The 25,123-nt window shown below is 38.1% G+C and overlaps 1 protein-coding gene across 5 annotated transcripts in view; it reads left to right on the top strand.

Annotated features, from left to right (window-relative positions):
- Positions 1-25,123, top strand: part of SUGCT (succinyl-CoA:glutarate-CoA transferase) — a 327,199-nt gene that overhangs the window by 164,199 nt on the left and 137,877 nt on the right. Inside the window, exon 13 of one of the 5 annotated variants that reach the window (XM_042834221.1) lies at positions 23,580-23,665. The exons of the other annotated variants lie outside the window; for them this stretch is intronic. Within the exon in view, the coding sequence (XP_042690155.1) occupies positions 23,580-23,665 (86 nt within the window). The remainder of the gene's footprint in view (positions 1-23,579; positions 23,666-25,123) is intronic. 5 annotated transcript variants of the gene reach the window in all.

The following is a 25,123-nucleotide window of genomic DNA, read 5'->3' as shown; positions in this document are numbered from 1 at the left end:
GATACTGACTACTGCTGTTGAATAGAAGATGAGAAAAATCTTTTAGAAGAGATCCCATGCCTCAGAAGAGCCTCAGTTCAACTGTCTGAACTCTGTGCACATAAATAATAAGCTTTTGCTAAAGCCCCAAGGCTGCTAGGTAAAAACTGCAAATCCTGATAAATTAGTTATAATATATGGTCTTCTGAATAGATGAGTACAGACTTGGAACCGAGGCATTTTAGCAGTCCATTAGCCATTTTCTTTGTCTTGAATTCAGAGGAAAAGCACATCAGTCACATAAGCAAAAATATATTCATTAAAATGGGAGAATATTTTCTTTGGAAGGAGCTTTGGAGAATGCTGCTGATATCAGCGATTGGTTGGTTGGCTGCCTGGCTATAGTGACAGGATTTTTTTTTTTCAACTGCATAAACAATCTTCTACCTCCAAAAGCAAAACACAGAAATCTTAGAACTTTCCTGGACGACGTTAAGCAATGTGACTAACATTTCCCTCATGGTTTTTGTTCTTTGTCTTCTGCTCTGTTGAGGAAGAGGATAGGTACCTTAATAATGTATGATTTCATATTTTTGCTGCCAGATGTGTTTGTTACTTTAGGATTATATTAGGTAAAGGCAGAGAAATTGCTTTGCACTTTTTTCCAATGCATGTGAAAAGAGCTGGAGTATTTGGAATGCTTAGTTCTTGCAACTCTTTATGTTCCATAATTTCACACTCTTGCAGACCTGAATCTGTAACTCTAATTCACTGTGTCTTGTAATCCCATTAATTACAAGCCAAATGGTACTGAATGCTACCTTTTACAAGAAATCTGTGGAAGTTTTAAGAAGCTTAAGGCCAATCAAAAACAAACGAAACCCATGTCTTTTGTGTTCTAGATGCAAGATGAGGAAAATAGGCATAAATATACTTAACAACCTTATTTAGATGCTACTTTAGGCTGAAAATTTGATGAATTGTGAAACTGGTTCACCAACAGGTTGTTTGGAGTTGACTGTGCTTCTCTAAATGACAGTGCAATTTTATACGGCAGACTTTACATAGCAAGTTTCAAGGCATCTGATCTTTTTAACTGGTCTGTTGTACTTTATCATATAGAAACCGTTTCTGGAAATATTTTGTCTCTGACATGTTATGCTGTTAATTATCAAGGTAAACATATTTCCTGCTTAAACTACAGCAGGAGTCAGAAAGGGGTTGTAAAATAACCGTTCTGTCCTCACCCTTCTACCTGCAAGTTTGCATGGCTGTATAGCGTCTGTGCTTCAGAGACAGTCAGAGTTTGGCTTAATGTTTTAATTAGAATTATTGATTCCTGAAAAGATATGAAAGACATTCCGAGGGTAGATTTTGAAAATAGCTGTTGGGTTGTTTTTGTTTGTTTGGTTTGTTTGTTTGTTTGTTTGTTTGTTTTAGTATCATGGGAATTGCTGTTTTCCATGACAGATTTTTTTCCAGGGAAAGTGCTGGTCATGTTTTTGAACTACAGAATCAATAAAATGCAGTCTGAACAAATAACCAAATAGCTTTACATATTGAGTTGTTAAATCCATTCAGAAAATTTGTCTTGATAGGTGTGCAGGATGTATTTTCAGCAATGTTAAATGAGATTTTAGTAGGGAAGACAGTTTCAAATGTCTGCGATAGTGTTGTGAAGTGAGCACTGCTTGTTGTTCAGCATTGATATCAATTGATCTTCATCCATAATAGTATCTGCTATTGCAAGCCTAACTTCAGGATGGAAAGTTTTCTGTCAAAATCTTTAAATCCAGCTGGTTGTGATGAATAAACTCTTGTGAATTCAGGTGTCTTCCCGATTTCTGTTTTTAGATCCTATTATATGGATATTTAGGGAAGATCTGTTAAACTACAGATGAACTAACCAACCACATCATTGCAAAGATGGTGAGGGGAACACACAGCTATTTTTCTCCAGAGTTTGCATTGTCCTGCTGTTCTTTCCATCGTTGCCAGAATCTTTTCAGTTCCCTACTAGTATAAGACTCTTAATACATTCTTTCCAGTGATTAATTTGCATACTTGTAAATTTGGTTGGTCACACACTTTTTCTGTGTTCCCGTGACCCAAAGATAATTCTTTCCTCAACATAAAATGGTAGGGTGGAGCTAAGTTGTACGATCACTTTTTTTTTTGCAAAAAGGAATGGATTTTCAACTTCATCTGACAGAAGTCATGCCAAGGCACTCATCAGCTTTGAGTTAGAGGAACAGATCCCAATATACTCCAGGCTGTCATTTTGGAAGACTAAAGTTGGATGAAATTCAGAAGCAACCAGTTCCTCACAGTTGTCTTTCTTTTCTTCTTTTTGCTTACTGTACTGAGTGTTTTGGTTTTTGTCTGAAGTGGTATTTTGAGTCCTTCACCTACATTTCATGCTTGCCTTCTAGTTTAAACATAACTTTAGCACATTCCAGTTGGAGGAAAACTTTGGTAACTCTTTTTACCTGGTGGTTGGGTCACTGACTTGTAAACTGTGGCTAGTCTTAGGAAGGGTCGGAGTCTCTTTTTAACTTTTGCATGAAACAAACAAACAAAAAAAACCCAACAAAAAACAACATAGCATTTTCACTGATAAAATTGAGTTATTTTTAAATTTTCTGATGACAAAATAATCAGTAAGAGAAACATCAGCCAGAAGTTTGTATCTCCTCCCAGAATAAACTTTCCAGGCATTTGGAAACTTAAAAATTTTTCCCCAGTATATGTCAATCTAAAAAGTTATATGTCAGAGAATATACATTCCAATGTGCCGTTCTTTCAGCAAGAAGCAAAGCATCTCTTGAAGAGCCCTGGTGGTCTGTGTATTACCCCTTGTATATAAGACAACAGTAGATCAGTGAAAGGACGTGGGATAAAATTCTATCCCACTTTATCCTGGTCAGCGTTGAAGTTCCTGTTGATCTGTGTATGCTGTCTTGTGTCTTAAACTATGTTTCTACATCTGTCATCCTCAAAAAGGGGAAAAAAAATACCAAGTAAGAGTTAAGATAAAATCTAGTCGCCATATAATTCAAAGCTATGCAGTATGGTGTGCAGTGCAAACAGATGGTGGGCTCAAAGTAGCTCTATTTGATCGAGCAGAAGTACAAGTGAAACATTATTGGAAGTTGAGACACTACTGTCTGAAGTATGGTAAAACTAGGAAGTACCTGCATCAGGTGAGGAGATGGCTCTTCATGTTCTTCTTAAGTAGCTGAATTTTGAAGGCCTTGTTTCTGTTTTATATTGCATGCTGTATGTTGTACATGCTGCAAAAAATATTTATATTGTGATCCAGAAAAGTCCCTTTCTGAAGTACCAAAATTCAACACTCCTGTCTCATAAAACAGAGAATCTCTGCTTTGTTTTACGTCACCCTTTCTCAGCCCTCATCCTGTTCTATTTCTTAGTATTAGAGCATGTATTCTGAGAGTCTGCATGCCAGGCAATGGGATAGGAGTTGAGGAAGAAGTGGCATTCAAAAAAGGGACTTAAAGTATTTGAAGGAGACAGCCAGGGGAATGAGGGAAGAAGTGTTCCTTGCAAACATAGTTGGCCCTTTCGTAAATATTGTCTCAGTGCATTAGAAGTGGCTTCTATGAGTTTTAGAGTGGCTCTTAAAACAATACACGATTCTAGAAGAGATGACTACTGCAGAATGTCATCATAAGCCATTTGCAGCTTGGAGTGGCCTGTAATGCTTAAAGTTTGTTCGCTTTAAACTTCAGTTGCCAGTTAGCCTAATTTGTGCTGCTGGAAAATACAGCTGTTCTGTTCTATTACTTCCTAAACTTGAATTTCTTTATTGAAATCATTGCTTCAGTTAAACTAAGATTGGTTAATGATAATAGGACTGCAGAAGTACAAATAATTATCGTATTTTTAAAATAATAATAATAAAAAATCTTTAATTCTTCTTCCTGTCCCTTGTGTCCTGGAGGCAGGAACAAAACTTTAAAAATGCTTTCTTTAAGTAGCATAGAGACTGAACTGTGTTTACCTGTTGTTTTATTTAATTTTGCAGGCATTATGGCTATATCCGCAAACCATCCATGTTTGCCTTTTCAGAATGTGATTATTGCTCATAAAATAGTTTTAATTGAATGCTTATGTCATGAATAGCTTGTAGCATGCTTAAAACTACATGCCTCTATTTATGTGACTATTTATTTTTTAGAGCTCCCTGTATAACAATACTGGGAAATGACCAAAGGTTTTTTGTTATTCATCTGGGTGATTTTAAAAGATATTGCTGTAGTATTGGACTATTGGCATTGTTGCTTAGGAATTAAAACTTAAAAAATTATCCCTTCCCCCTTTCAAACAAAGCCACATCTAAAAAGGTCACAAAATTAAACACAATTCAAGTAATCTCCTTGCTGTATCTGAGATTAACGTGGACACAGATGTTTCGATTTATAGTTCAATCTGGCATAATATATATGTTTAACAAAATCCTGTTTTGTATTCTGTAAACACTAATGTCTGATAAAAGCACGTTGGCCTTTTTGCCATCTACTTTAATCAGAAATCTTTGAGCTTACAAAATACAATTCTGACATTCAAAGTCCTGAATTAACTCTTTTGTCGTTTGGCCACAAGTTTTTTAGCCTTTTCCCTACTCTTCAAATGGTAAATCTGTTTGTGGTTTTTCTGCATTTAAGTTCTTGTGGATAATAATTAGACTTTATTCTTGCTGTATTCAAAGATGAAATGATTCAACATTGTCATTACTACTCATTTCCAGGCCACACAATTTCTGAGATACCACCTGAGAAATTATTGACACTGTGCACATACCATGACCATAGCGTTTGCATTCTGCCTCTGTTTGCCAGACTTTAGCCAACCTGTCTGCAAAGGTGAATGACTGTGATGTGATCAGAATCTTAATGTGAGGTCATGAATAAACAGACTATGTCCTCCAATGCCATCTTTTTTGTCAGAAGGAGTTTCCTTTTTATCTACAAATACCATTATTTAAAATATGATTTGCATCCTCTGAATTACAGATGTCATTCAGAGATCAGATGATCTTTATATCCCAAATGTGAAGTTTTATTTTTTCTGACTGTCAGTATGCCAGGAAATTTTGTTTCCAAGAAGTAATAATGGATTTACTCTAGAACACAATTAGGATAACTAGTATGACATAGTATAGCATCTACTAATGAAGCAATCCGCAACAACCAAGCTGAGAACTTGAGAATGTGGAGGACCATTTCCAAACTTTTGAACTTATTTGAGTTTATTTACTTGTGGTGAGGAGGTAGGTAGTGCTTTATAATATGGTTTTTCACTTGTACTGGTTAATACGTGGTCTACTGATGTCCTGCATTTTTGTTATCTTCAAAGTCGCAGGGTTTAATCTGGCAAGTTCTTCTTACTCTGTGCAGGTCTGTTGACCTTGGTTCCCATTACATTCGGTACTAAGTGCAGAACTGTTCCCTTACTCCCTCAGCTATGATAGAATCACAGCATTTATGAAAGATTAATGAAAACTCATATTGCTGAAATGAAGTGAGGGAAGCAACAAGTTGGTAAGTAATGCAAGAAGAATAATGGACTTGAAAATAAATACATAAATACATAAATACATAAATAATAAAAAAGAGTACATATAAAATTGTATTGCATGAAACAATATTTGCTTTGGGTTTTGGAAAAAAATAATCAAGGATCATTATTTCCCATGCTGCATTGCAAAATTAGATATTAAGTATTACTTCAGTTGGCCTCTATTATCAACATTTTACTGAAGTGTGTTTCAGAAGAAGAAGTTAATGTAAAAAGGAAAGTAGTCTCATGTCCATGTTCCTGTCCATCAACTTTAGTTTGCCAAGACAGAATCCAAATCCAGCAGTGGAAATGTTCAACTTGTATGCTTGTTCCAGGCCCAGTGCTTAAATATCCATGGAATTGAGAGCTGTGCTGAGACAGCAGGATGTCTAGCAGCCTGACCACTGAGAAGAAGGCCTTTGGAGGCTGGGGCTGAGGAGTGACAGGGGGATTAGACTTTCCCTCCCTCCCTCCCTCTCCTTTGCTTCTCTTCTTCCTTTCTTCTCCTTTTCTGATTTTTTTTTTTTAATTTTTATTTTTTGTATCTATTTTTTTTTTTTTTTAAATGAGAGTGACTGCATATTACAAGTCAGCTTATACTTGGGCCAGTACAGTAGTTCTGGCTAAATTCATGGGAACGTCTAAAAGGATAAACTACAATGAGGTGGAGAAGAAAGCATTCAAAATTCATTCTGGCAGAAATTGGTTAATTAAGTCTGTTTAGCATTACACAAGACTGTAGCTTGGCCAACCTACTATCTTTGTTAAATATGTGGCTTCCCAGGAGTAAATCTGGACGAAATGTTTTAGTATTGTTTAATTCATTTTATCATAGCAAAAACACAAACACTGTGTGATTGGATATACTGAACCAAGGATAAATACCTGTTTGCATATTTTCCATGAACCTCTTCATTTATACGAAGTAAAAAAATTATGGATAGAGTTGTTTATTTTAAATTCTGTTTTTAGGGGAAATTGAAGTATTTCTCTTTGTTATGCTCCATCACCACCCACAGATACAAACAGTAAAAACTGTATGTGATGTGTTAATGACAGTGTTTAAAAAACATTGATTTTTAAGGAGAACAAGCGAAGGCTGTACTCAGTGACTCAGATGACTTGGATAAAATATCCCTCATATTCCTTCTAGCCTCAACAATGGGTGCTAGACCTAGACTAATATCGCTTCAGATGTTATTACAGATGAAATAAATTTATTTAGGTCCTTGGCAGTATTTTCTGACTGCTGAAAAATCTAGAGGAAGTCTGATTCTGGGCACCCAAATGGGCAAAAAGCATGTATATAAGACCTCAGAGGTACAGGAGAGGGAATGTAGTTTTGAGGACTGTTCTTCAGGAAAAATAAGTAGGACTAAATTAATGAAAATAGAGGAATAATTTAAATTTTAAAGAATTTAATGGTACAAGGGGAACTTAACAGTTTTCCAGCTCAAAATACAGTTACAGAGGAAAAAAAAAATATAATTTGGTCCGGTGAGAGTTCACTTTCTGCTTTTTAATTCTGTCTGTTAAGAATAGAGGCACACTCAGTATGAAGAAAAATGTTAGGAAGGGTTTCCAAGTACTCTGGACTTTTCAAAGTAGGGAATGTAATGGAGGGGTTATCAGAAAGTAAGTCAACATAAAAAAATCAGACCATCATTTTTCCAGCCTTATTGCAGAGAAAGCTGGGGGCCTTAACAACTTCTTTCCCTCAGTCTTCATTGGGAAGGGTTCTACCACACCACCAAAGCTGCACAAAGCAAAGGTAAGAACTTGGAGAGGGAAGATCTGCCTGCTGTAAGTGAAGATCAGGTTTGAGACCATCTAACGACGATCAGAGGGCTGGAGCACCTCCTTGTAGAGGACATGCTGAGGGAGCTGCAGCTTTTCAGCCTGGAGAAGAGAAGGCTCCAAGAAGACCTTACAGCAGCCTTCCAGTACCTGAAGGAGGCCTGCAGGAAAGCTGGGAGGAGGGACTATTTGTAAGGATGTGTAGCTACACATCAAGAGGAAATGGCTATAGGCTGGCAGAGAGTAGATTTAGACTAGATGTTAGGAAGAAATTCTTTACTGTGAGGGTGATGAAACATTTTAAATTTTCTGTCTGTGCCAGTTGCGTGTTTTCTTCTACTTTCTTTGTGTAATGAACATCTTTATTCTGAGCACAGCATGTGAACAAACATCTTACATTAAACTGGCTTGCTGTATGGGGGTATGGGACTGCTGAATTATGGCCTGAACCACCTGAAGCGAGCACTGAGTCAGCCATGGGAGCACAGGTGAAGGTAATTCACCTGTGCTACTGGAAAGGGTGGAGCCTGGCTGTGCTTCTCCTAGACCTATTTAAGTGCTGAATGGCACTGAGGAAGGATTTCTTCCTGGGTGTCATTTCTCATGGAGAATGTTGTGAGCCTACAGCATCGGTAAGCATTTTTCATTTATTATCTTCCTGTTGCAATAATCTTGCTTAGCCTAACTTTTCTGCATGTTTTTTAATTGTAACATCTGTATGTTCATTGATAATACAGTGGGTAAAAAAAGGGTACAAGCTTCTTAAAGAGTTGTAAGTCTAATGGAAGTAACATCACTGTTTAGTATTGTAAACCTCTAACTATGAGAAGTTCAGATAGATGTGTTGATTTACAGTTGTACGTAGATCTCAAATATCTGTTATTATCTTGTCCAAAGTCTTGGCCTGGGTTATTCTTGATTTGACTCTTCTTCACAGATTTTACCAATTCTGTCTCTTAGTCTTTATTATTTTTGTTTTTCAATCAACTTAACAGTCAGAATAGGATAAAGAACTTTGAGTAAAACTGAGCGTAGTAATATGTAGGTATGGAAGGCAATATAGAAATTGATAAACTATTCTAGTGATGCTCAATATTGGTTGCAAATGAAAAGGTAATGAATGACCTCTCAGTCATTTTTTCGTCTGTTTTTAGCCCTCTATTTTTCCTTTTTCCAAAATGTGGTGCCTTAGAGCTCACATAACAAGATTTTACTTTGGTAATTGATGAAACACTCTTTTTGTCTAGTATACGTCTGTGGACTTTTTTGAGTTGTCATTCTGTTGCCATGCTTAGGACAACACCTTGAGTTAAAGCCAAAGATAGCTTTGAATCATTTGGTATCAAGGTACTAATGAGCTCTGCAGACGTTTCAAATACAGTTTTTCCCTCTTTAGCCAGGTGTGGCTTAATCCAGTCTATTTTTCCCATAAGGAATGTGATGTCCAATATATAACTTTCCTTCATACTGCAAAGAACGTTTCCAAAAGTTTTAAGTCATGCTTCTTGTGACACAGAAGAGATTTTGCTGATTCCTCTTTTTCCTCACGTCATATTACTGCCCATTTTTATCCTGCAAATTTGATGGCTTGACAATAAGTACTTTTTGCTCTGTTTCCCATCATGAACAATGCTAATTTTCATATTCCAATTTATCTTCGTGTGTTTTCTTTCTTTAGAAAATAAATTCTTCAGGATTTATACTAAAGGTTTCTTCTTATAAAATCTAGCTGTGACAATGTGAAAAAGTTATGTTCACATTCCAAAGAATTAAATAAAGGTTCTAATACAACAGTAAAGGTATTGAAGTCCATTACAATTGAATTTATCAAGAACTCATTCTTCTTTATCAGTGTGCTAAGTGGAAGCATGTAGGACATCAGAAGGATCTTGTATGAATCTTAAATAGTTTGCTACTTCATCTTAGGGAATAGTGCATATTCTACTCTTGGTCTATGTGCAGCCACATAATTAAGCTATAAGATTGTTGTCTAGTAAAATTCTTTTGCAAATATCATAGGAGTTCTGTACTTCCCACAAATTCTAGGAACAGCGTGCTAGCTTTTGCTTCAGTAGTTCTGACTCATTCTGGAAAGGATAACTTTTTCTGTGTCCAATTACTGGAAACTGTTGGTTCTGTTATTTTAAGCTAGTTAGTAAGTTTTTTCAATAAAATTTGTATAAGCTCAGTAAAGTGGTTGTTTTATATATATGTATATATTGATTCAGTAAGACCTCTGTAACACATTAATTTTCTTTAATAATTATTCTGGTTAAAGTTTAGCTTCTCTAAAATGTCACCTGCACTCATGCTGAGGCTTTATTTGCTGTAGTGTGGCAGTGCTATAGCATTCAGTCATTCCAAGGGTAATGGAATTTAGGTTTCTGATTTCCTCTTTGAAGGAAGTCTATGGGTTTTCCTTCAGGCCGAAGACATGAACTTCCACCTGTAATCTTAGTACAAACATATTTTTCCTTGTGGCATCTGTAGTAGTTAAAATAAGAAATTGAAGCAAACAAGACAACAAATCCTGTTATGTGAAGTAAAGAGGATGGATGTCTCTTGAATATTTTCCCAGTGGTGCTTCCTTTAGTGGTGTCATAAAAGGGTTAAATTTACAAACAAGTTCCTTTCATTGCTTCTCTGCCAGCTAAGGTGTCAATCCAAAATGAAAAATGCTTGGTTAGATAGACTGACTATTGAAGTCAGTATTTTCAGAATAATGAAAATCTTGAGTACATCTATGTGTTAGAAAAGATTTTTCCTCTGTAAAGAAAAGATCACCTGTTTTAAATAACAGGAATTCCCACCCAAGCAAAAATAACCTCATGGTGATTATTTTGTGATACTGCTAACATTTATAATTTTTCCCAGAGATACATGGTTCACACCTTGGAATTCATGGTGAGATATTTTTCTTTTGTTTTAATTTTGACTCTTGGTGATAATTCCACTGATAACAGAATGGCATAACCTTTCTTTGAGTGGGGAAACTTATTTGTGTTTCACTAGAAATGTTTAGTTAACAGAAGCACAAGAAACTAAACCACAAGATCTAAAAAGGGAAGTTTAAATGTATTTTTTATAGGAGCGGATCTGTAATAAAAACAATAAAACCCAGTGTTTAAGCTTTATAGAAATAATTTAATGACCAGCTGCAGCAATAAACACCTTTCCGTTTTGATTGGGTCTTAGCTCCTCCATCCAATGATTAATTGCTTCATGAAAGACAAACACATTACATTATACTATAACATCCTGTTTTAAAGATTCCACTAGTGAAGTTTAAATGCCTTTGAACCTGTTCAAACTTGAAAAGGATTTCAAGGAGCTTCCATTTATCATTACATCTCGCATACGTTCAGGATCTGGGCAGTAACTAGCCAACATTTCCTTTCTCATATTCAGCTTTGGCCTTTCTCACATTTATATTTAATTTAGGTAAAGCATAACACAATGCTGTGGCGTCACAAATTGTTTTTGTTGGAAACACCATGGAAAGTATAGAATGAAGACTGTATTTCATATAAATTGTGGGAAAAACTGCAACGTACTAAAAAGTTGCCTAACTAGCTCCTATGCAGGATGGGCCATGTGTTGACGTTATTATTAAAGCCATACTCATAGAAGGTAACAGAATTGCCATGAAGACTGTGATTTTAAATATATATATATATATATATATATATAGTAGATATAAACTAGGTTTTATCTGATAAATGGAATATTAAAAATCCCCAATTCATCTGCTCCTATTTTTACACAATTAAAAATTGTGAAAATAATTTTTCTTATGTGAGCTTCTTGTTGTTATCAAAGAAATGTAAATTAACAACTCAGATTTCTTGAGGAAGGCAAAAAAGGAACTGCATATGACGCTAGCATCGCTGTGCTAGAGCAAAGATATTTGTATCAAAAATATGAGCTGCTTTTTTTTGGATTTTGTTTAACTTGGAGGTCTTGTAACCTCTGTTTTAAAGTGTTACCCGTGTTTTGTTATGGAGTTGCTGGGTGACTTGAGGTTGGAGAGGACCTCTGGAGGCTACCTGGTCCAACCCTCCTGCTCAAACAGGGTCACTTAGGGCACACTGCCCAGGATCATGCTTGGGTTTTTGAATATCTCCATCCAAGGTATATCTCACATCCAAGAAGTAGGTGGTACTACGCCACCACACTGGGCAATCTGCTCCAGTGCTTGGTCACTCTCACAGTAAGAAAAGTGCTTTCTGGTGTTCAGAATTAACAATCTCTGTTCTAGTTTGTGCCTGTTGCTTCTTATTTTGTTACTGAGCACCACTGGAAAGAGCCTGGCTGCATCCTTTGTGAACCATTCCTTTGGATATTTCAATATATATTGATTAAATTCCACCCTGATAATTCCCTTTTACAGGACGAAGAGCCCGAATTCTCTCAACCACTCCATGTATGCTCCAGTCCTTTAATCATCTCAGTGGTCTTTCACTGGACGTTTTCCAGTACGTCCATTTCAAGCTTGTAGAGGGGAACCCATTAACTATTTGGGATGATTTTATGAAAAATCAACACAATATAGCACTTCTTCCTTTAATGGTTTCTTTGATGTGGGTAGTGTTTAGTTACTGTCCAGTCCCTGGAAGCTCCCTTGTCACATTGGCCATTGGGAGAAACAGATCAGGCTGTGATAAATCTCTCTGCTCATTACATGACCTGAAAAGAAAGACTGCTTTACTGTGTAATAGCCTGTATGTATTTATTTATGCTTTTCTGTTTTCTATAGTGATAAAAACAGTAAAGCCAATCTAAAGCTGTATATGTGTAATCTTAATTTATCATGAACTTTATAAAATGAATCTACATACAAGTTGCAGTTGCACTCCATGTGTTCATTCATTTACAGCTCTTTGTAGAGCTTTTTTTTTTTTTTTCCTATGTGTGAAACAGAGTGCCTGGGCAGATTGGTTACTATCCAGAAAAGAATTTATTGAGTTTTGATAAACATTTGTATTACTATTTGCACAAATGATCCTACTGGTTACATTATCCTCTGTCAAAGAAAGTGTTAACATCAGTAAATTTCATACTCTGGTTTTATCAGTGTTTAGTTTTGTATGTTAGATCCAAGACCTTTGGGAAAATAATTTGGAGATGTTTTTGGGAAGGTGCTGTTTATTTCAGTCTTTCTGTTTCATATCCCTCCTATTTCAGTGAATTCATATTAAAAAATCTGCTACTTTCAAATTAAGAAAAAATTGATGCTTGTTTTAAAGTGTCAATCATATGAAACTTTTAGGTTTAAGGAATCTACATGGGTAAGTACACCTATAGTATCTCAGTCCTTGTTATTAGTCTTCTCTTGGGTGTTTTTCATGTTTTTCAGACTTCTCAGGTGGAGTATCAAGAATAGCAAACAGTTGATAAATATATATTTTTAATTGAAGCATTTCAGTAGTCCTAATAATTATAAACATGTCTGAGCCTGCATCCATGAATCCTTTCTGCACAAGGTTGTTGCAGATTCATCCACTTAATAGTGTGAGACCACAAGAGGACACAATAATTGTATGTTTTGAACTGGTATGGAGAACTGCTTAAAACAAATACTCATTGCATGAAGAACTCTGCTCAGTACCACATGGAAAAGATGGAAATAGGAATTGACAGCACTCAGTTCAAAGATCTTTTAACTTCTATTTGTCTGTTTTAATATCAGCAGTTACAGTAAGTATAACACAAACGTGACAGGTCTGACCAGGAGCCGGCCAGATGCTGCTGTGGAGGACTGGTCCTGCCCCTGAGGCTTTACCAGGAATTCTCAGAATGCTAGAAGAAAAAAACCTTCATCTTATTGCAGTTCCCAGCTTCTGGTTTGGGGATAAAAACAACCCATCTACCTGAAGATTACTTCTTTGTCCAGGACTGAGAGTGTCCTTTTCCATCCACTATTTATTTACATTCAGTAAAGCTCAGATGTAGCCTAGGATATGGGCCAGTTTCTGCAGTACTGCAGAGTGCTGTTAGTCCATCTGATGCTTTAGAGGAAGACAACCCCCTCTCTTTCATTCCTTCATAATGCACCTGGCCAGTTGTGCAATGCTAACCAATGAACAGCTGCTAACAATGAGGAAATTGTGCTCATAAGAAGTAGCTCGTGATCTGATGGTTATTCTCTTGGGAGAAATTGAAGCACTTGGGACTTTCTTCTTGCCTGGATGTTTTTTTCATTTTTTTTTTTTTTCTTCACTTGAAATAGTTGTCTCTGTACTGAATTAAACACTTTTATCTTCACTGTTTATGACTTTGTGGAACTGGTTTCTTTGGAGGGAATCCATTTCCCCATAATTTCCTCTTCACCTCCTGTTTCCCACTCAACCCCCACCCCGTTCATCTGGGAGGATTAAGGATTTTACAGCTGAGAAACATTGGGATTGGTAACCTTTTCTAGCAGTAATGTGTCTGCATTGATGTTACCTAAATATGTGTGTGTGAAGGGGTGTATTTTACAAAAAGTGTGTGCATGTAGTCTGTAATCACTATATTCTATGAAGGCATTCCCATTTACCGAGTGCCCTTCCAACAAACATCTTGTAGTACTTTGGAAAAAAAAAAAAAAATTAAACCAAACAGGATATGAAAATTCAGTGCCAAAAAGCCAAGTCTTTTTAGGCGTGAGTGAAATTTAGCTAATAACATAAATAGTTTCATCTATGAAGGGAAGTCAGTTCTCTGGACTTGAGAAAATAAGCAGAAACATCTAAACTCTGATGCTGTTTTAATTTGAGAAAAGTCTGCCATCCTTCACAGCCTGAGTTAGACATATGCTTCTGGGAGAGCAGTCAAAGGAATCCATATAAATGATGAATGTCGTGAATCATTTTCTTCTTTTAACTATGAGATTCTTGCATTGACTTGTCTTCAATCTGGTAAAATCTTCTAAGCATAAACATTCACTACAGAATGATTAGACAGGAGCTAGAGAAGTAATCAGCAGTCCTTCTACCAGTCTAGGTCTATATAAAAGTTGCTTACAGCATTTTTTTTAACAACTTCAGTTGATTTGGATGCTATCAATGGGCTATTAGTTTATAAGCTTATTATATTGGTACATATTTCTCTGTATGCTTCTCTGTTTCATCATGAGAAGGATCCAACTGGAATACTGTCACTTTCATTTCTCATATTAAAGTATTTTTTACCATCTCACTGCATTTCTATACTGGCATAAGCTAAAACTGTTTGTGGCTTGAAAGTATGTTCTGTTATAATACAAACGTGTATGCTATTCGGTATGAAAATATACAAAAAAGGATGATTTTCAAAAATCTGGCTTAGTTGAAAGAGTTTTCATGAATGGATACAAAACAAATGATCAGTACCAGACGTTACTCATCACTGTGTTTAGCAATGGTCATGATATTTAGTAGAAAATCTATTAGGATTACTTCAATTACAACTCCTTTTCACTGTTCTTCATCTTGAAATAGCCTACAGCCCTCAATGAGCAGAAAGTTTAATGAAATTTAAGAAGTTAGCTCTCTTCTTACCTCATTCTGTAATGAGGGAGGAGGGATGCCACTTGAAGTTGTGCTCCAAAGCTTGTCACTGGAATATCAATCATAGAATCATATATGGCCTGGGTTGAAAAGGACCACAGTGATCATCTGATTTCAACGAGTGATAGATTGAAGTTAACTAAGTGGGCAATGTTTGCCTGAAGTTCCTGATATTGTGTTTGCAGGCTGGATTTCTTTTAATTTGCTTGTTCCCATGACCTGTGAACCTGTGTGTAGCCAGTTCTGAAATAACTGTGAACGCTTTATTCAGAAGCTTGCACTAAATCTTACAAACTCATCCATAATTATGTCCACAGATCACAATATCTGAAAGTGTTCCTTACAAAAAACAGACTTTCTTGCAACACCTCCGGCTGCCTACAAAATGGGAATTTCTGATCAGCGGAACCTAAGAATATCTTGCTGTGACCAAGGAAGCAAGGACTAAAACCTAAAACTAAGCATTTTACGCCTGTCCTTGTTGACATGATTTGGGTCAGTCGCAGAGAAAGCATTTGAAGTCTTGAAGAAGTTTCTGGCCTACCACATAGCTGATGAAAAATAATGAAGACCATCTGGCCTTCATAATGAGTGAAATCATCTATGCCAGCTTCAGAGAGGGCAGTGTTCCATCACTGCTAAGCATGCAGTAGCCTAGCCAACTTTGGAATATGTACATTTCTTGCCAATGTGCTCATAGTTTATACCCATCCTTCGTCCCATCTCATGTTCAGTCTTTGTTTTAGCAACATTATAGTGTAGTTGATGGCAACTCATTCTCTGTAGTACTTCGATTCTCTTTGAACAAGTATGCAGTGAGGTGGCAGAAATTAAATTATCGCTAGATTAAATACAAATGTTCTTTTTGCTAGGTTTCTCTTCAGCCTTTGCCTGATTTAAATGCGTAGTGTATTCACAGTCCATGCAGGATAGCACAAGAATAAACTTATTCTTTTGGGAGGTAAAACAGCATTTCAGTGGCTGTGTCCTTTGCCTCACCTGGATATCTTTCTGACATCTTTGTTATCCAAAACTTTCCAGTGCAGCTGAACTGCACAGAAATGATGCTGTACAACTCAAGTCTGCACTGGGAGTTAGATGCAATGTATTTCCTTTTAAATATTATTAATGATAATATATGTGAATTCTAGTGATTTAAATGAATCTTGGTGATTTCATTATGGATTCCTTATAGAGGTTTGCATCTAGTCTTATTCTACTCTGATGGGTAGGAATACTTTGGAATTCTTCAGTCAGAATTCACATTTTATTTTTCACACTGAAAACTGTGAGAGGCTTCTCTTCTGTCACATTAGGGCATAAAACCCCCAACGTCTTAATGAAAAATAAAGGTGGTCTGAATCACTTCAATAATAATGAGGTTATATAAATATTTTTTTAATTTTGGCTTTCTTATTTTTTTTTATTTGGAAAACAATTCTTTACTGAAGTCATTTTTAAGTAGTTTTGGAAGGATGACATGGTCAGGATTCATACTGAAGGATTAAACTCAGGATTATTATTATTTGTTAAATGTATGTTAATTTCCATAGCTTCCTGCATACAGAATGGAAATAATTAAGCCTTACCAAATAGCAGCTAACCCCCTGACCCACTTTTCATCTTGATGTGGTTGACACGAGCCACTTTTTTGTCTTCGGCATTCCTACTTGCAAATTTTTCTTCTTCGTGGGTCATTCCTATTGTATTCATCTTCCTGATCTTAATTTCCTCAAGAGCTCGTATTAAATATATGCTATGGTTTGGTATATTTTTTCTGCCCTGTAAAGGTACTTTTAGATATTCAAGCTCACTAATCTTCATTGCTCGTGCAGTTAGACCCACTGAAGTCAAGGAAACTGCTTATGTCAATAGGGGCATGCAAAATCAATCCTTAAACATCCCAAGGTATGAAATTCGAGCTTGTTAGCACAGATTTGTTTGGGGATTTTATGTGAGAACCTCTGTGCATCTGTCTAGTCCCTAAGGCTTTTACATCATTTCTCTGAATTAAGTTAGTATAATCCACACATTTTTTTCCCCCTCTCTCTTTTGTATCATGGGAGAGTGTAGTAGTTTTCTTAGGATAATTTTAAAGATCGATCTACAGCAAGTCTCCTGAAAGAACTGTGTAGTACAGAGTACTTATGAGTATTTTGGAAAACAAAACAAAAAAAACACATCTATTTGGTCATTGCTTTTAAAATAAAAGGATCTCCTCAAGAAATTGATGGTGAATTTAGAAGATTGGCTGGAACCTAGCACCTCCTTTAAATTAAATGTAACTAAAGGCCCCTCTGCATGGCAGGAGTGTTGAAGTAGATGGTCTTGTAACGTCCTATTGAATGCAAACAGCTCTATAATTCTTTTTCATCTTGAATTGTTTGCTTGAAGCAGTGTAACTTCAAGGATATACATCAGGAACTAGCTTCTAATCCTCTTGATGTGAGAGGTAAAATTTTTATTGACTTCTTACTAAACAGATTTGACTTTTACCCACTTGAAGTTGCTATGATTTTAAAATACAGTTAAGTAAAGCTGCCTAAGAGATTGCACCACTCCACCACACAAAATACCTTTCTGGAAAGCTTTGGGAATCTGTTGAGCAATGGTCAACTTACAGTGATATAACGTGTACTTTTGAAGCAGTTATAGAAGGTCGAGAGAAACGATGAACACTGCAATGAAGACTTTAACAACTGCCCTACATTTGTGATTGGAAAGGAGGAAATGTTAGTTGCTGGTGAAAGGACAGAATTCTTGAGATTTTTTTCATAAACCTTATCATCAGATGATATCATCATACACTCACAATCTTTGTTTTGTCTTCCCCAAAGGATCAGGATTCATCTTAAAACTTTCTCTTGAGGTCCATTTCAGCCAAACATTTGCTCTGTTTTAATTCACATGCAGGTTAGAGAATGAGCCATCACTGAACAGATTTTGAGATACCGATCTGGCAACAGTTTACCTCATTTCTCATTATTTTCCTGTCATTTTGTTATGATGTGTTTTTAAGAACATCCAGCTTTTTGTTGCAGGAAAACCATTTCCTCGTGCAAAGTAGAACATGCAGACCTGATTTATTTCTCATTCCAGCTGCAAGTATGTTGATTTGTATTTAGTAGAGTTAACATCTTTTTTTTTTAATTTTTTCCTTCTATCTGTATTGCAATATGATCTGGAAGACCAGACTGGCATTCACAGTAGTACACATTAAAATTAAGTGGGGGGCAGTGCGAGAGAAGAGAATTTTGTTCTGTTTTAACACCATCTATAGGATCCATCTGTAAGTTTGGACTTTGCTGCTCATACACACTCCTTCAGAGGGAGGTATTCACCATGCTTGCTTATTCTCCTCTGTGCAATCCTGGTCACCCACTCTCTTAGTCTCTCTGTTAATCTAATAGAAAAGGGACTGCATGCTGTGGTTGCTAATTGTAGCAGAGAATTAGATTTAATGGTGTAGAAGCCCCTTCCTTCTGTTCCACTGAACAGCCCTTTTTTGTCAGATGTGTTGAGAAGACTGTTTTGCTTTATGTAATAAACGTCTACTGCAATGTTCACTACTTTTGCATGGTGTAGTGACTGCTCTGCTTGTTATATCATCTTCTAGCCTCCTTTGGATGTGCTGGCTTTAGGTTTCTTACATCTCGTAGTGGGAGAGCAGGTTCCTGAGTGTTGTGGTGTAAAAGAGCAAGTGACCAAGCACCATACAGTTGCCCACTCCCCACCTCTTCCAGTGGGATGAGGAGGAGAATGAAAACAAAAAAAACAGAGCTCGAGGTTGAGACAAAACCACTCACTAAGACAGAGAAAAGGAAAGAAGAAAATAATTATGACAAATATATACACCATATAAACGTGTGCAATGGGTGATAAACAACTGCTCACCACCCACTGACCAATGCTCAGAGCAGCAAAAGAAAGCAATGAACTTTCACCTCCTTCAGAATTCCTTCCTCTTGATGTCGGATGGTGTGGGATATCCCTTTGGCCAGTATAAATTAGCTGTCCTAGTTCTGTTCCCTCTCAGCAACTTGGGCCCTTCACTGAGAATGGCCTTGGCTCTGTACAATGCCACTCAGCAGCAATTATAAACATAGGTGTGCTACCAACATCAGTTTTCTGATGAACCAAAGCATAGCATCCTGCCAGATACAGTGAGGAAAACAATTCCATCCTAGCTCAAACTGAGACACTGAGGACCTGTAGACTTTTGTCCATAAAATGCTCATACCTACTGATGATATCTAGGAAATGAGAAAGAGACCATCTCTTAGGTGGGCATGTCAGTGGCAGTTTCATGTGTTTGAATACTCACTATCTTCAAAATGTAAGGGTTTGCCACTCAGATTTTCAGATTGATACATCTCCAAGTATTCCCCAAAATTGAAACTTCTCTGGATTATTGGTTTCAAAGGATAGACTGATATTCCTCTTCTAGCTATTCTTCTTTGAGCAATGTTTGGTTTCCAGCTGTTGGACATGCTATGCTTGCTGCAAAGATAATTTGAGTATCTGTGATCAGTTTGTACAAGTTTTTGAGAAATACTAATATGCAAAAAGAAAGGAGGCAAATTTATTTGTGGCTAAAGAATTAAGACAAGTGTTTGAATTTTAAAATAGTGGGATTTGTTAAAACTTAGACTATTAATGCTTTCAGTCCTTCTGAAGTTTCTTTTATTTCCACATGGAAAATACTTTCCCTGTAAACAGAGATAGACCTGAACCAAAGTGGTTGATGTCAGTGTTTCCCACCTGTGCATTTTGTATATAGAAATGAAATCTCAAACAGATTTTTTTTCATATGTATCTGTCACTGAAAGTTGCTCTGTTTGTGCATGGATTTTATTATTTGTCTCCTGTAGTTAGTTAAGTCTAATAATTGTTTTGTTCTTTCCATTATTCTACTTTATTATTTCTATATATGGAGGGCAGTGGAATTTTGTCCTAATTGCAGTAAACAAAAGACAAATGCTGAGAGTTGAAATGATGCAGTGAATGACAGAACTGGATCCAAATAAGCCATTATTGTACACTTAGAGGTATGTTGTTTACTTTAAGGCTAAGGAGTTGCATGTTAGCTAGTCAGCTGTGATTTTTAGGAGAACTTGTGAAATTGGCATTTGCTTTTGCAAAGTAGCATACATTAGATGAGTTAAAAAATGAGCAATGAACAGATCTGGGACATGCCACCAGCTATCAAATATTTTCAGGGTATTTTTCCAGAACTAAATAGAGAGCAGGTAGGTCAGGAATCTGGTAGGAAAGACCACTCCATTCTTTGTCTTCCTCCATTGTTAGATCTTAGATCTAGATTTAAGGATTATCTTTATGCAAAGTTGTTTTGCATTTGGAGCTCTGATGACTTGAAGACTTCTGCCAACATGTGTTTAGCTGTCAGTGCGTGCAATTCAGAAAGGGTGCTCAGCTCCTGATGTGGGGTGCAGCTGAAACCACCTGTGCACCTCATGCATTGGAGAATAGGATGTAAAAGTGACATTTTTTCTCCTGTCCCCCAGTACGCTCCTTCAGGCACAGGGAATCTTGCCCTCCAACATAAGCTAGGTTTCCTTTTCTTTCTCATCACTAAGTAAAACCACAAGCAGAACTGCTCTATTTAAGGAATGCTTTTACAGAATCACCCGGGTTGGAAGGGACCTCAAGGATCATGTAGTTCCAACCCCCCTGCCTAGCAGGGCCACCAAACACACACATTCAGATCAGGTTGCCCAGGACCCTGTCCAACCTGGCCTTAAACACATCCAAGGACGGGGCATCCACAACCTCCCTGGGCAGCCCGTTCCAGGGCCTAACCACTCTCCTTGTATAGAACTTCCCCCTAACATCCAACCTAAATCTTCCCTCCTTCAACTTCAATCCATTTCCCCTAGTCCTGCTGTTGTCAGCCCTTTTGAAGAGTTTACTCCCCTCGTGGGTGTAGGTTCCCTTCAGGTATTGATAGGCTGCAATGAGGTCACCCCGCAGCCTTCTCTTCTCCAGGCTGAACAAGCCCAACTCCCTCAGCCTGTCCTCATAGGGGAGGTGCTCCAGCCCCCTGATCATCTTAGTCGCCCTCCTCTGGACCCTTTCCAAAATCTCAATGTCTTTCTTGTACTGAGGGCTCCACACCTGGACACAGTACTCCAGATGGGGCCTCACAAGAGCCGAGTAGAGAGGGACGATCACCTCCCTGTCCCTGCTGACCACCCCTCTCCTGATGGAGCCCAGGATCCCATTTGCCTTTCGAGCTGCCAGAGCGCACTGCTGGCTCATGTTCAGTCTCTCGTCCATCAGGACCCCCAGGTCCTTCTCTGCCGAGCTGCTCTCAAGGACCGCTCCTCCCAGCCTGTACGGGTGCCTGGGGTTCTTCCGGCCCAAATGCAAAACCTTGCACTTTGCCGTGTTGAACCTCATTAGGTTCACCCGAGCCCAGCCCTCCAGCCTGTCGAGGTCCCTCTGAATGGCATCCCTTCCTTCCACCGTATCAACCGCACCACTCAGCTTGGTGTCGTCAGCAAACTTGCTGAGGGTGCACTCAATTCCCTCATCGATGTCATTAATAAAGATGTTAAAGAGCACCGGTCCCAAGACAGACCCTTGGGGGACACCACTTGTTACCGGCCTCCACCTGGACATAGAGCCATTGACCACCACCCTCTGCCTGCGGCCTTTCAACCAGTTTCTTACCCATCGGGTCGTCCACCCATCAAATCCACTTCCCTCCAATTTGGAGATGAGGATGTGGTGGGGGACCATGTCAAAGGCCTTGCTCAGGTCCAGGTAAATGACATCAGTCGCCTTCCCTTCGTCCACCAATGCCGTCACTCCATCATAGAAGGCCACAAGATTAGTTAGGCATGACCTTCCTTTGGTGAAGCCGTGCTGGCTGTCTCGGATCACATGCTCATTCTTTATGTGATCGAGCATGTTGTCCAGGAGGATCCGTTCCATGATCTTCCCAGGCACGGAGGTGAGACTCACCGGCCTGTAGTTCCCCGGGTCCTCCCTGCTCCCCTTCTTGTATATGGGAGTGACGTGACCCTTCCTCCAATCATCCGGGACCTCACCTGACAGCCACGACTTCTCAAATATGATGGAGAGCGGCTCGGCAACCACCTCAGCCAGCTCCTTCAGGACCCTGGGATGCAAGCCATCCGGCCCCATAGACTTGAATTCATTCAGTCTAAGGAGGCACTCTCGGACTTGCTCTGCCCTTACAGTGGGGAGGGATTTACCTCCTTGGTCCCCACATAGAGGTTTGGGGATGCAGGGTTCAGGGACGTGAAAAAGACTAGAATCCTGGCCACCAGTGAAGACCGAGGTGAAGAACTCATTCAGCACCTCAGCTTTCTCTTCATCTGTTGAAGCCAGTTCTCCTTTTAAATTTACCAAAGTAGGTACGCCCGTTTTGGCCTGTCTCTTCTGGCCAATGTACCTGTAGAAGGTTTTCTTATTGTTTTTCACGTCCCTTGCCAAGTTCAGTTCTGCCTGCGCCTTGGCTTTCCTGATCCCACGTCTGCAAGTCCGGACGGCATTCCTGTGCTCTTCCCAGGTGACACAGCCTTGTTTCCAGAGCTTGTACACCCCTTTCTTCGCCCTCAGTTCTCTCAGCAGGTCCTTGCTGAGCCATGCTGGTTTCCTACCTCGCCTGTCCACTTTCTTTTGACACCTTTCTTTCAAGAAAGACTACAGGAAAAGTAAAGCATCAAGCACATCATTCAGCATTGTGAATTTGTAAGAAGATTTGGAAAAAGCCATCTTACTTCTTACAGGCTTCCTTTTTTGTAGCTTTTTATGGGGTTCAATATTATGATATTTCAAAGACATTTTAATATACAGGCAGTCACTTGTATTGGCATGAGAATACGATACATATGATTATATATTGGCAAATAGGTGCAAGTTAGATTATGCAGAGGGAAGAATTTGATGTTAAAAGGCATTCTGGGTTTTAAATATTAATGTTTACCAGTAGGCATTGTATTCCCCAGGATTCAATTTATAGCAGTGTTTCTCTTTGCACTGTAACACCAGTCTGAGTTGAAAATTATCTGTATATTCAGAAATTATTTTTGGTCTCCTTCAGCCTCCTAAGTATCAACAGACTTGTAATTACATATTCTTTTTTTTTTTTTAATGTGTGGTGACCCCTAAGCTATTTATGCAAAATAATTTTGAAACTGTGTGCTAACCTTTTAGGCTTTGGATGTATTTGATGTGCTGACAGATGTGCTGTGATACTGGAGGTGGCAGGAACCATAGGGTTGTAGACCTCAGCTTGGCCCTTTGTATGGTCTGTAACACGCCAAACACTGAAAACCTGTTGTCATGTGGGTATGAGAGTATAAAAACACTGAACATTCATTTCCTTGTTGATTCTGAAAGGGCCGAGTATTTACATGATAGCTCTTTTTCTTGGGGTCAGTTATTGGACAAAGTATTCAGTGTCTCTGAGAGATGGCTGATATTTTTCACGGCAGGCTTTAAATATTGCTGCTCACTGCTGTGAAAGACTTACTAATACACTCATCGCTACGTTAGCCTTCAGGGAACTATTCATATGGGGGTTACTTGAGCAGTGTCAAACTTTCATGAATAGTACATGTATTCATTTTGAATGGAAGGTGCTGTCTGGCACGGTCCCAAAGCACGAAACATGTCAAAACTATCTTCATTTATTTGCAGGATCAACCATTTAAAAGCACGGGTTCCTTACTGTCCCGTACGTTGTACGCTCTCGCAGTCCTCGACTGGGTGAAAATATCAGTGAAGTAAGCAAGTTGTACAAACTTCAGGATATCATTAAAGCATGGAGAGGACCAAATGAGTGTTCAAACAAGAAGAGTTGTACTCCAGGCAAGATTCAAATGCTACATCAGCTGAATTCCTCTTGAGGCCAATGAACGTCATTTAAAAATGAACTTGTATTTGACACTTGAGGGAGTTGTCCTCTCTCTGAGTATATTCCAGTGCAGTGTGACCATTTAGGGCTGTTCCCATGTATGAATACGTTTGGCATTTGAGAAATAGCTTTTATATTTGTCTGGATATTTATTAGCAGTTCTTTTTCGCATTATTTTGAGATTCGTATCTGATATTAAGTTTGGACAAGCTGTCTTGGATGATTTTTGTTAAACTAAGTTGCAAAATGGCTGCGAATGCTGCTTTTTCACATTCTTACCAGATCACAGATTATTCCTGTCACCGTATCTTTTGACAGAAAAGAAACAGCAAGTCAGCCACTTATTTATGTTGGGAGAAAAGAACATTTGCAGCATTTCCCTCACTGCTGAAAGAAATAATTTGTCCCTTGTTTCATGAAATCTTACTGCTTTTGCAACTTTTAGATTTACAAAATAAAACGCCTCTGGAGTTTTTCTCAGCAGAAGACTTTGATGGGATTTTGAAAGGATGCAGTAATTTGTTCAACTTTCACAAGAAAAAGTCCATGTGCACTTATCCTTTAAGTCAGAACAACTTTCCAAAGATTGGTATAGTTTTGCCAGCTGGTCTTCACTGACCGATACTGCTAGAAGACAACAGCTGGGAGTGAGGCTTATCTGCACATAAAGTCAGAAGCATTTTTGCATTTGTTTCAGAAAAGCCTTTTCTTTTTAATTATCTTTATTTGTTCCACTCTTGCAGATCTTTTTCAAACAGAACTGCTTGCTTGTGGTTTCTCTGAGTTTGCTTTCCATTTGATTTCAAGCTCATAGTCTGTAACTGATGATCCATGATGATTCATATCTGTAGTGTCATGTATCATCCAATGTCCCAACTTTTCTTCAAAGAGGGAGAGAAAGTAATTTGTGTCTGCCATCACAAGCTATTTTGTTTTCTATTTTCCTAAAGCGCTTGGTAAAAATACAACTGATCAGTGCAATAGGTAGGTGTTGAAAAGTTGGAGGGAGAATGACACACCAATCAGTGCCACCTCATTCCTACTGTGTTCCTGTGCATCAGTTTATGTGCCAGTGCTGGCCAGTCTTTCTTGCAAGTAGGCCTTTCTCTCAAGGTCCTACTCCTTGCCCAGTTTCCTGTAATTTGTCTACACAGCCATTGCTTTTCTCATATACAGCAACACACAGTATAGCAACTACGCGCCTTGTCTTGTTTAAACTGTTGTGGCTATTCTTGCTCTGAAATGTCATCTCAGCATTCTCAATGTCTCTAATTTTCAGTCTGCTTGAAGTGCTTTTTGTGCCTCGCATTAAGCCAAAAACAATTCT

The sequence above is a fragment of the Centrocercus urophasianus genome, unplaced genomic scaffold (genome assembly GCF_019232065.1).
Source record: "Centrocercus urophasianus isolate 14NV4802_14NV808 unplaced genomic scaffold, USGS_Curo_1.0 seq_44, whole genome shotgun sequence".
NCBI classification, from domain to species: domain Eukaryota; kingdom Metazoa; phylum Chordata; class Aves; order Galliformes; family Phasianidae; genus Centrocercus; species Centrocercus urophasianus.
The sequence above is the reverse complement of the archived record's forward strand: the minus strand, read 5'-3'. Positions and strand labels throughout refer to the sequence as shown.